The sequence below is a fragment of the Patiria miniata genome, unplaced genomic scaffold, assembly GCF_015706575.1.
Source record: "Patiria miniata isolate m_02_andy unplaced genomic scaffold, ASM1570657v1 HiC_scaffold_18, whole genome shotgun sequence".
Taxonomy (NCBI): Eukaryota; Metazoa; Echinodermata; class Asteroidea; order Valvatida; family Asterinidae; genus Patiria; species Patiria miniata.
Window position 1 is genome coordinate 15,524,166 of NW_024037056.1, and position 12,865 is coordinate 15,537,030.

General features: G+C 41.3%; 1 protein-coding gene across 1 annotated transcript; it reads left to right on the forward strand.

Annotated features, from left to right (window-relative positions):
* The first annotated feature begins 7,968 nt into the window (after positions 1-7,968).
* Positions 7,969-11,630, forward strand: LOC119724849. Its single transcript, XM_038196120.1, has 5 exons — positions 7,969-8,348; positions 9,021-9,270; positions 9,542-9,610; positions 9,887-9,994; positions 10,507-11,630. Exons 1-5 carry the CDS (start codon positions 8,271-8,273, stop codon positions 10,755-10,757), a joined length of 756 nt encoding a protein of 251 aa, XP_038052048.1. The 5' UTR covers positions 7,969-8,270; the 3' UTR covers positions 10,758-11,630.
* The last annotated feature ends 1,235 nt before the right edge of the window (positions 11,631-12,865 follow it).

The window sequence follows — 12,865 nt, forward strand, 5'->3', positions numbered from 1 at the left end:
TTCTTCGCGCCAAAAAGCTCTCACTGCATAAAGTGCAGCCACTACTTTTCAACGAGCAGATCGTGATTTATCCATCACAGTTCTAAATCGTTCTGCGATTTCAGCGAGGCTGCATATATATCATTCGAGAGTCTGCTTTTGCCCTGAGAAAATGATCAATTAAGTTTGACGTTGAGCCAGTCAGCCTTGCTTACAGTTTGATTCTATGTAAACGGCGTTCCATATTGAGAGATACGAACTTTTCTTCAAACCCTTCAAATTCTGCACACGAGGCGTTCCATAGTTGGACGACGAATAACGTATTTTAACTGAGTACGTAGAAGTTTGTACAGACTCAAGATCAACGTGTTCATAAATTCCACAATAATGCTGATTTAAACGGGCTATCCAAATACATAGTATTCATTTACATGATTGTATTGATTCTTATCTCTCTGATTCTGACCAAGTTAGAAATTTCAACAGCAAGAGCCGAAATTCTACACGTGTGCTACGCTATGTGCAATCAACGATAGCCAGGCGCTCTCAATATCATCACTGCAAATGCTTCAAGACGATAGTCAAAAATTAACCAAGCCAATATCAACAAAGTCAAATTGTCCTAAGCGAAGGGGCGAGTTTCCAATCTTCGTCCTCTGCTTTTACCGTGGCTTTGTAAATGTCCTGGGCATTAAACAAGAGAGCCCCAATATATCAAAAATAATCCTGACAAGTTTTGGCTCTTGAAGTGTCCCACTCTAAAAAGACACGAAGACTTGTGACCGATTTTCCGCGAGCGTTGGAGCACTGGGAAAGTTACGCTCCGCGCAACCGGCTAGAGCGTCGTCACAGCCCCGTGCAAACCTGCTCCGTGCTCGGTGGTGATTAAATTCGCCGTAACTTGGTGCCGGCAGAAAAAAATCATTTGCCCAGGTTGTTTTGAATGTAGTCTTCGCACCAGGTCTTTATAACTGTCTCGAAACGCGGTCGGCTTTGTTTAATTATTTTTTTCTGTTGAGGGCAGCAGTTTTTGGTATGGAGGAGTGATGTTTCGCCTGGAGAGGAGACTAGGTGACAAGGGTTTCATCAAACAAAAGTGAGAACCAATCCCGTCCACAGAAGACTCCAGCTGGTGTCCAATGGTTTTCAAATCACACTTTCTCTCGTTACATAATTTCCTATTCAAAAGTTAGATTCGCATCGCGTCTTGATTGCCAGAGGTCACAGCGCATGCCCTGTCCAAGCCATGCCAAAGGTCACAGCGCATGCCCTGTTCAAGCCATGAACCTCCACATCCAATACAACCAATGACGACTCGAAGAGATCTGCCCACATCTGCAGAATGAATTTGCGCTTCGAGGCGGGGAAGGAAAGAATTATCCTGAAGATATTTCTTGAATGACAAGTGTGTAGGCGAGGTTGAAAGAGCGTGGGTGAGCTTTTGCTGACCTAAAGTAAAAAAAAAAAAAAAACACAGAAGGAATAATTAATAGAGTTAGAAGCTACAGTCCATCATTTGCAGCTATCCAAAAAGTAACTGACGTTATTATTGTTGAAAAACATATTTGAATGAAAGATGGTAAGGGGACTAAACTCCCTGTGAAATTATTCTTTCTGGCAAGCTGTCATTTTGAAGAAATCAACAAAAGAAGGCCTTTCCAACGATGCGTCTAAAGACGAAGCGGTGGAAGTGTCCGTCAGTAGTTCAGGCCCAATTCAAAACATAAACTCAGCAACTTCTGATTTGAAATCCAGATCCTAGAATGTTGTTTTTCTCATTATATACAGCTATAGCTGAGCTTCATTAGTTGTTCAGCACCCTTCTTTAGATTTTGAGCAATTTTGTTGCGTTAAACGAAAAAAATGCACAAATTACAAATGATGGACTGTACCTTTAATTCAAATGAGAGTTTAGATCTTTTTGCCCGATATTTCCCATTTTATCAGCTTCCGAAACCAGCTGAGTAAACAAACACAAACAATTGATATGGCGTCAAGTAGAAAAACGAATGGAACACCATTCTCAATTGATTTAATTATTAATGACGCAAGGTTTTTAAGCTCTGGTATTCTACATGTCACTTCGTGGGTGGGTGGGCGGTCGGTCGGTCGGTCGGTCGGTCGGTCGGTCGGTCCCCGAAAAATTGACCAAAAATATTTTACCAAAATTGAGCAAATGCCATGCCGTCAATAGATAATGTCAACGGTTGTTACTAACTAAATAACGGACTAACGGGGAGACATGGTGATTTGCTGAGCTACTATCCTGCCGCAAAAAAAACTAATTCGCTGTAATTTAGAATTTATCGTGGCACATCAAACAGAAGCTAGCATTGAAACCTTTGAAATGAATTCTACAGCTGCGTGGCTTTTAAACCCATTAGCGTTTTAATGTTGTGTGTTTTAGACCAGGATGACAGAAAACTGTCTCGTCCCTGAATGGAGCACGTCAATATATCTCGCAAATGGGGCCATTTAATGCTGTTTTGACGCACATTTCTCTGAATGACTGAATACCTTTTTTTATTTAAGTACTGCTACGTGGGACCATTTCGGCAATTTGTAGTGTAAATTTCTATGGCACTTTTATTTCATATTTACAGTAGCTGTTCTGTTCAAACTTAACCAAAAATAGCTCTATCACTGTAAAAAAAAAAAAAAAAAAAGGTGTCAATCGAGGATTTTCTTTTGTTTCTCTTCCCTTTTCCTTTGTTTGTACTCTAACCTTTTCGCAACAGCTCTCATTGGTTTTGTATACGTTTTTTCATCGAGGTCGTCCCCGATTTGGTGCCTGTCCTCGATTCACCGATGATGTTCCACGTGGGTGTCCTCGATTTACACCATAAACAAACGCACCTACACCCCTATTTGCCTGCATTCGGAGACCCCCTCTTGTCCCTCTTTTGTTTGTACTAACTTTTTAGGAATCAAAGTTTTTACACGAATCCAAATTGGGGACCTCTCTGGAATCGGGAACCCTATTGTTCTCTATTGTTCAACGTCCCCTATTGAGTGCAGAAACAAACTCACCCACACATCTCATTTTTACTATACCCATGAAGACCTGATCCTTTCCTTCTTTTGTTTCCTTTTGATTGTACCTTAACTTTTTCTCGACAGCTCCATTAAGGTTTGTACACGAATTCTCCCGAGGACCTGGGCCCAGGTCCTCGGACCCATTGAAATCGCACACACCCCATTGTCCCAAGTCCTCAGTCTGAATGGATAACCAACCCACACTAACGTAATACCGTATTTTTAGCTGCGGGATAGCAGCTCAACAAATCGTCATATCTCTCAGTCAGTCAGTCAGTCAGTCAGTCAGTCAGTCAGTCAGTCAGTCAGTCAGTCAGTCAGTCAGTCAGTCAGTCAGTCAGTCAGTCAGTCAGTCAGTCAGTCAGTCAGTCAGTCAGTCAGTCAGTCAGTCAGTCAGTCAGTCAGTCAGTCAGTCAGTCAGTCAGTCAGTCAGTCAGTCAGTCAGTCAGTCAGTCAGTCAGTCAGTCAGTCAGTCAGTCAGTCAGTCAGTCAGTCAGTCAGTCAGTCAGTCAGTCAGTCAGTCAGTCAGTCAGTCAGTCAGTCAGTCAGTCAGTCAGTCAGTCAGTCAGTCAGTCAGTCAGTCAGTCAGTCAGTCAGTCAGTCAGTCAGTCAGTCAGTCAGTCAGTCAGTCAGTCAGTCAGTCAGTCAGTCAGTCAGTCAGTCAGTCAGTCAGTCAGTCAGTCAGTCAGTCAGTCAGTCAGTCAGTCAGTCAGTCAGTCAGTCAGTCAGTCAGTCAGTCACAAACGTTGACATTGTCGATTGCTCCTACATATTTTGACCGATTTCAACCAAACTTTGACAAAAGTATCAGTAGCCCAGCCCAACATGTCACATGACCAAACTGGGGTCAAATTTTATCATAAGGTCACTGGGGTCAAAAACCTTGGGGTTTTTTTTCTTCAAAACACTACTCCTTCCAGAAATTACATGGCACAATCACGCGACTCATGCATGAACACGAATTCGTTGGCCCGCAGCTTCCGAGCTCCCATCGAGCTTGGGTTTTTTTCCATTTTGAAAATTGGACATTGAGTTCTCTCAGTGTCGGCAGCAAACTGCAGTCCATATAAATCACCCCAGTACGGCATGTTCTATTTTCACATTTTCGCATCTCCAGAAAAAAACTACATTTATTTGCCAATTGCCAGGAAAATATTCACGAGAGTGGGTGGCCTTCAGAGGAGAGCGCCCGAGAAGTAAATAATTCCAAATTCCCCAAAAAAGATGTTACCAAAAACAGATGTTCATATTTTTTTTTTGGCCTATCCGAAAACGACAGGTGTTGCATAAAATTATCTTTTATAAAGCCGCTACTGCGCGACATTTTTGCGTAGATTAGTAGAACCTTCCTTATCTCGACCCGTTTGTTCAAACGATTCAGGCTATTTGGATTTTAATTTGTTCGTATTTTGCAATAACTCTCGTCGTTTTTTTTTTCCTATTTCGTATTTAATCCAAGGCGTGTAGGAGAAAAAAATACTATGGCTTACACTCTTTGTTAATCACAATAAAATAAATTCAGAATGTGCTTTTGCAAATTTTGGGTTAAAAAAAATGGTAATGCATTGGTGATTACAAAAATAACTGAACTTAATCTGTTACAAAAATTCAAGGCACGATAAAAGTAACATTATATCCCCTTAACATAGTTCAACGTATTTCCAAATTGAATGACGGTTTTAGACTTAATGAATTATATTACGTCAAATTCGTAAAATTTCAATTTAATTTTTTAGTGTTTCTTTTAATCTTCAATTCATTACAAAAACTCGATGTGAAATGTCGATTGTCTTGATATTAAAACATATCGAGCATCGATATTATCATTTTTTTTTAAACTAAGTATCATATGTCTTGAGGCGTAAGTGCTTGTTCTAAGATTCGACGAAATGGATGCCACTCTATAAGCACACGCGCCTCACGTGTTCCATCCTATCAATATATCATAGAAATTAACGTTTGCTCAGCTTCACTGAATGGTTAAAATGATGAGATATTCTGTCCCATGCGCGCCGGCCGACGTCACGCAGCAGGCACGACTATCTCCTTTTGACTCGACAGAACCGACCAAAAAAATCAACAGAATTTCGAGAAACAAACATGGTCCCGCTTGCAAACGAGCAATCTATCATTTAAAATGCGATGTCCGTGACGTTGTAATGAGAAAAATACGTGGGTTTTTGGACGCTTTGTTGTTCATTCTCGGGAGTTTTATATATAGAAAGCAATTGGCTTTTCGCCAACGGAGAAACAGAGATATATAAGATGGCGATTTCAAACTACTGAGTGTCATGGCCAAGCGGTTGAGAACACCGGACTCATGCTCTGGTGTTTCAGAGGCAACAGTGGCGTGGGTTCGAGCCCGGGCCCGGACACTTGTGCCCTTGAGCAAGGCACTTAACCATTATTGCTTCGTCCATGGGACTTAAAGCCGGAGGTCCCGTGTGTTGTGTAATGCAATGCACGTAAAAGAACCCAGCAAATATGGCTAAGAGAAGGGGTTTGCCCCGGTGTTTCTGGCAGTGGCTGCAATATGCGCCGCAGCACCTTGTAACCCTTAAAGGTGCTACATAATGGGTCTCATATTTCTCATATTGAGGGCCTCCATGGAAAGCAGTGCCCTGCACTGATCGGAGCTACCCTCACTAAAGATGACGTAAACAAAATAAAAAATAAAATAAAAATAAATAAAATACTGGGCAAGTTTACAATGATGTAATTTTTTGAACCGTGAGAGTGCCGAACTACAGGGTGAGTAAAAAAAACACCGAAACCCAAATGTCGGGACTACTGTTTTAGTGAAGTTCTGCATGTAGCATTTTCAAAATCTAGGATATGAAAGCCCAATTCATAAGTTTTCTTTTAGTACAAGAATCATTCACATCACTTATGTACTTTTCAAGTTACGGAATTTTAAACACAACCACCGTTCTAAAGTTCTGTCCACGGATCACGAAAAGGGTGTGCAAAAACAATCCCTATGTGATTTATTTCGTTTTGCTGAAAGAACAGTAACCTTTTTATGATCCGTGGACAGAACTTTGAAACGGTGGTTGTGTTTACAATTCCGTAACTTGAAGAGTACATAAGTGGTTTGAATGATTCTTGTACTAAAAGAAAGCTTACGAATTTGGCTTTAATATCCTAGATTTGAAAGTGCTAAATGCAGAAGTTTACTTAAACACTGGTCCCGACATTTGGGTTTCGTTGTTTTTTTACTCACCCTGTACAGTATGCCCCCCCCCCCCAAAAAAAAAAAAACTGTCCGTCTGACTATTTTTAAAATAACTACAAAACCATGAGGTCAATTTTGAAAATTTTTGGTTCTGCAGATACTCCTAAGCCTTGGCCTCAACCCCTATGAGTTTCATTTGATTTTAAGTCACGCATCACTTTATTGTCACACTACACAATTGTAAGTAAAAAATGACCCCCACCTTGCTTCAGAAAATAGGCTCTAGAATAAAACTACTGGACCGAATCGGGCGAATCTTGGATTCATTTTTCTTCTAAAAGATTTTCCATGCATTGGTATATGTGGTTTGAGTCTCAGGGTAGTGGAAGTATGCCATTCCGGATTGTTTAGACCACCCTGTGTAAGCACAATACCTTTTATTACATTAATAGTGTTCCAACACTGTACTCAAATCGTGATCAACCTTAATTGAAATCGGAAGTAACTGTAACGAGAAAACCTTCAGGTAAATACACTCTACGATCAAAGCGCTCAGATTTTTTTTTTACCAAAACTAGGATTGTTTCTTAACTAATTTCAGAATTAAACAAAAGTTAATACTCACCATTAAAACTGTTCCTCGCAAATCCAAAACCAGTAACCGTCTTGGCCTCGGGGTGCTACGCCGAAAAAATAAACCCCTCACAATATATCCTGTTTTTTTTGCTAACACAGAATCGAAAAATTTACAAATAAACTGCAGTTGTTTCAACGTGTGTGGTCCGTACCGTGCTCGAGACTTCTCAACTCTGGGGCCCGTGCAGCAAAACGACCGGTAATATTTTCATCGCTCGACCGCTATCGCCCGTACAAAGTCCACAAGTGCGGTATATTTTGGGTCTTGTAAAAGATAACGAAAAATATTGAGCGATTAATCAGTTTCTAGTGCTTCTTTTTATGAAATAATTTGAAATTGTATGCGTAATTTCCGTCAATTTATATATTCTTAGAAGACAACGCGGAGTTTTCTTCTAAGAATAAGCTAACCACGAATGAAATGCAAAAGACATTTGTTGACAAGAGACAGTTATTTTTTCATTTAATTTCTATTTTGTCCTGTGAGTAAAATGCAGTTGTAAATGGTGAGTTTTTGCTGCCGTTGCTGTCGCTGTTGCTGCTGCTGCTGATACTGTTGCTGTTGCTGCTATTGTTGCTGTTGCTGTTGTTGCTGTTATTGCTGATGTTGCTTTTGCTACTGTGGCTACTGTTGTTGCTGTTGCTTTAGCTGTACCGTTGCTACTGCTGCTGCTACTGTTGTTGTTGTTGTTGTTGTTGTTGTTGCTGCTGCTGCTGCTACTGTTACTGTTGCTTCTATACTGTTGTTGCTGTTGCTGCTGCAGCTATTGTTGCTGGTGTTGTTGCTGCTGCTGCTGTTGCTGCTGTTGTTGCTCAGGCTGCTGCTACTACTTTTAATGCTGTTGCTGCTGTTTCTGCTGTTGTTTCATTAATACAGCTCATTCTCCCGGTCGAAAATCTTCCAAGGTTTGAGGTAAGAATTAACAAAGGGTAAATATAGTACAACAAACTCATGGGGTTCTGTAGAGGCAAGAAATCAACGATTGGGACTGGATTGATCGTAGAGGGCGCCATTGCCAAAGACTGGTGTGAACAAACTTTGCGGACACTTCTCCTCTGGCTGTAGCTGTGTAAATAATGCTGCTCACTATTAATTGGACGGCGGGTAAAGGGCATTCTATCGCACTGTCAACATAGGTGTGTGTTGACAACCACCAAAAAAAAAGGACCTTTGATCGCAAATTGTGTTCAGATTTACGTTCTTGTACTGTTCGATACAGGCAAGAAAATAGTTGCCAAGATGGCGTCAGGGTGACAGAATGTTGATCTTCTGCCAAATTTCGATGCACGCAAAGGCTTGCTTTTCCATCTTAATTCAGGAACGTACTTACTTAAAGACAGTGGAGATTTTATACGGCGTACTGTGAGTTTTCAGCAGTGTTGTTCTGATGTTTGGTGTTTGATAATTGAACTTAACGTTACTAATTAGGGCATATAATTTTATATGTACTCTTGGAGTTACGATCCCAACTACGTCACAATCACCATGGGAACCAATCAGCAGGAAACGAAGAAACAAAAGGTGAGATAGTAGTGTTTAAATTGTGTCGATAATTGTTGAGAGAAATGTGTAGATATCTAGACGGCTAGACAAATATTCTTTATTTGCCTAAGAATTTCTGACACTTGCGCTTGTCGTTTCTATAGTTTGACATTTGACCTGACCTGACGTTTGACATTTGAACTGACCTGACCTGACCTGACCTGGCCCTACCTGACCTGACCCTTTACCAATGCTTAACTGTCAGACATTAGGGCAAGTGGCATTCTCACAATCTCTGAGATTGCAGATTGTGTGTTTGTTAATATTATAATAATGTTTCCTCCAATTTGAAATGCAAATGCGAACTCACAAGTAAAACAATGGCCCAATTTCATGGCTCTGCTAAACACAGAATTCCGTACTTACGATCAACATTTTTGCTAACAGCACTAGCAGAAAAATTCTGTGCTAACCCTGTAAGCACAAAATCCTAATTATGGATGCACGCATGCCCAGAAGCCAAAATTCCTCGCTTAGGCGTGTTTATACGCTTACCGTAAGCACGAACGATTTATTATGCAACACAGTTTCAGCATAAACTTCCGACTCAATTAGCGAAAATTGGCTGCCGAAGTTTGGAATACATTAACTTGAAACATCTTGGGCTGCTCTTCTTTTTCGTTTTTTTATTGGACCAAATTTGTTCGACAGGTCAAGCTTCCGTCCAAGTACGAGCCAGTGGTCTTCACGCCGTCAGACGAGGAGGACCGTGAGGCCATGGAGCTGGCGTACGCGCTCAGTCTGCCGCGCAGCCGGGTCGAGTCGAATGACAGCGTGGATCTGCGCAACACCACGCACTCCCTCAAGCGGCAGCTACGAATCATGTGGTGCAAGAAGGCCCTGGTCGGCCTGGTGGTGGCGCTGTTGATGGCGGCCGGTGTCACCGTCGCTCTGATTTTAGGTAACTTAAACCCCTAATCCCTAGAGAATGTGAAAATACTAGTTTGAGGATTTGGGACTGTCAAGGACTTTTTTTTTTTACAGTTTGTGAAGTCTATCCTCAGATAATGGTTTACATTTTTTTTCCTCAAGAGTAGTTTTACAAACCTCCTTTTTATTTTGAATTGTGAATGAAGCAAGCGTCACTGCTTTCAAAATAAATTGAAACAAACTGTATACTGTATGAGATTGACACTGGTCTGCATTTTACGAAACTGTTTTTTCCCTCTTAGTCCTAGGAAAAGAATCGTCGCATGCACGCGGTGTAAACTCGACAGTCTCCACGACGAAAATATACAGAGGTTTGTTAAATTGATTTCCATCTCTCTATTTGAACAATTTTTCGATTTCTCTGTCATACATCTTTATAGGTGTCTTGACTTTTATTATTGTTAAATTGTGATAGAGACACCAATAGATTATGAATGTCGTGAGCATTTCATTCAATAACAAAATTGAGCAGAAACTAGCTATGAAACGGGGTTCTTTAGGAGCAGAAACCTTCACATATTTTGTCGACAATCTTGGATGATTTTTTTTCCCGCGCTTTTTGCTCTCTCCCCTACGTGCGTCCACAGAGTGCACGTCGACAGAGTTCACGTGTTGGCCTGGCGAGTGCATCCCCGATAGATGGCGCTGTGACGACCGAGTGGACTGCTCGAACGAGGCAGACGAGAGAAATTGCGGTGAGTGCAGCGTCGCAAGAGGGCGCTATTCCATTTTACTGGTCACTGCCGCCCAATGATTTTTCGAATCAAAATGCTTCATAGTCTGGACACAACATGGCTTACACAGTAAATGACGCTTGTTGGGTGCTTGTATTAGATCTGGAACTAATTGGATCCATTCTGTGTCTGAGTTCGCAATTACCGACAGTTTCTGATAAAATTGTCAACAGACCACAAAGTTGTTAGGGCGCCCTCGTACTCATTGCGCTCAATAATGGCAAATAATTTCGGCTGAATGGTAAAATGAACTGACTTTTACTCTAACCAAGAGAAAGACTTTGTTGAAGATAATAAACATCTAACAGATTTTCTTAAGAAGGCAATGAAAATAACCAACCATGTACATAACATTTTACTAAATAAAAGAGATACATGGTGCTGTAACAGAAATCTCAAAATTCGTTCAACCATGAATGTATAACACTATTAACTGTCGAGATTTAAATTCTCCAAACTTACCCCCTCTGCAGATAACATCACGGTCACTCCGCCCCGCTCCTGCCAAGCTTGGAAGGACGAATTTCAGATCAAATGCCCGCCGTCCGGTTGCCCTTTCTACCCCATCTGCACGCCGACGGGCCACTGGAACCCCGTGCAGTGTACCGTGGACAACGCCAGTTGCTGGTGTGTGGACTGGGCAACGGGCACTACCGTCCCCGGTAGTTTTGTCAAGGATGCGGAAAAAGATGGCCGGCCGTTCTGCGAGATGAAACCCGCTTAGGAGAAAATAACGGTAGAGTTACTGCAGTGTGCTGAATGCTATGGAGGCTGCCACGGATATGGGAAGCCGTTAATCTTGAATACCGCCCTCTTTTGTCTTGATTGCAAAGCTTAGTTAGCTGACGTGTGGAAAAAAGAATTTGAGCCATTAAAAATAGAGCCGTACCGTCCTAGTCTCTGTTGCATGTTTTGCTCGATGACTTGAAGCTGAAATCCAATCACTTCCGATCGAGAGGGCACACACTAGATCAGTGGCACAGCACAGGATGTAGTGCCATGAATCATGCATACCGCCCTCTGTTGTCCGGATTGCGTAGCGAATTTGATGTTTGTATATGAAAAGATGAAAGCAGAGAACAATGTGATGGTCCTGAAGAAATCTGCATCTTCAAATTAGGTTTGTCTGTAGAAGGATAATCGAAGCAGCGATGAATGAAAAGCCGTTAATCCTGTGTACTGCCCTCTTTTGTCTCGATGGTTTGGGGTGAAACCGCTTACAATTTGTTGCAGTGGTGTTTTAAAAGAAGTACAATGTACATGTATCAAGACCAGAGCCGACAAGCAAGAAGAATGTGATGCTGTTAATTTTTTATACCGCCCTCTGTAGTCTACACACAGACGGGTACAAAGTTTGGTACGTAAAACGTGACATGAAACATTCTTATGAAATGTTGTGTGTTGTAGATTAGCGAAGTGTGCTTGTCAAAATTAGATAAATGTTTTTGCTAAAACGGTACATAATTTGCAATGCTTGCTGGAAAGCACAAAAGCTTAAGCTGTACAGCATTATTTAAGGCATTACTGAGGCCATTTTGAAGTTAATTTTAGGTTCTTTTTTTTTTTAGGTAACATTAATGTATCTACTCTATCAAATTAATTTAATAATATTGTGAGCTCTTTTTCTTTCGTGTTGTGTAAATGTTTTAACTGAATGTTTCATTTCAATAAAAACAATAGATTATAATGAAAATTGTGATTGATTTTGCTCGATAGTTTTGCTATATACATCCCTTACCGCATACACTGTATTGATGAAAATCCAAAAGAAATATTAGCCATTTAAGTTTTGATATTGGGGAAAAATACCGAATTTTCTATTCATCAGTCTGAAACTTTGACCCTTCAGCAGAAAATCGAACTCTGGCGGAATTTCTCAAGGAAATATCTAAGTTAAACTCAAGTATTGACTGGGTAAATTTCATTCCAAGACTCTGGAATCTGGTCTGAAGTGGGATCGGGCTTCGAGGGGACGCCAGGTGTTAACCAGCGTGGCCACTCCTTGGGATTTTTCAAAGATCTTGGGAAATTTGGCAAGACCTTGGGAATTCGGGGTATTTAATCAAAATTCACGAAATCTTGGGATTTTCGTTTTGCATTTTGTTAACAGCGAACAACTTTTATTATTTTATCATGTATATTGGTTGCAGACTTGTATGACCCGTGACTTAGACTTGGACTCGACCCGAGTCCTATTTTCCCGGACTCGGACCTCAGACTCGGAGTCACGATGACAAATCACTCGGACTCCGTCGGCGACTCATTGCTTTGGTGACTCTAATACAAGTCTGATCTCGGGTTGGTAATACATTGCATGGTGACATCCCCATCAAAATTGGGCCTTTATGTCGCTTTTCTGATCGAAATGCTTGATTTTATCATCATCCGCACTATATTGGGATTTCTTGGGAATTCTACTGCCATCATCTTGGGATTTTCAAATTTGAAGAGTTGCCACGCTGGTGTCAACGAACGCACGGCCAGGGCTACATAATACAACGACCAGGAATCACAGACGCGCCGTCGCCGGCCAAACAACCTTTTCGCCCCGTACGCACCGCAAGAGAGTCTCGGTGGATGCATAGAGTTCGCGGAGATGGGTTCACTGTCAAACGTTGACTTCAGCTCTGCGGTTTATTATCGGCGAGCAAACACTGGTGAAAACCATGCGGTTAGATAAATCAGGGATGCCGAGTGCTAATCACGTTGCTCGGTTCAGAGATGTCAAGCAAATATGGACCAACTTTCATGTTGATTTGTAACACGACTGTTTTGGGGGTTCGATATTAAACTTTTAAATCCAATATTAAATGCAACCCGTAACACAAAAGC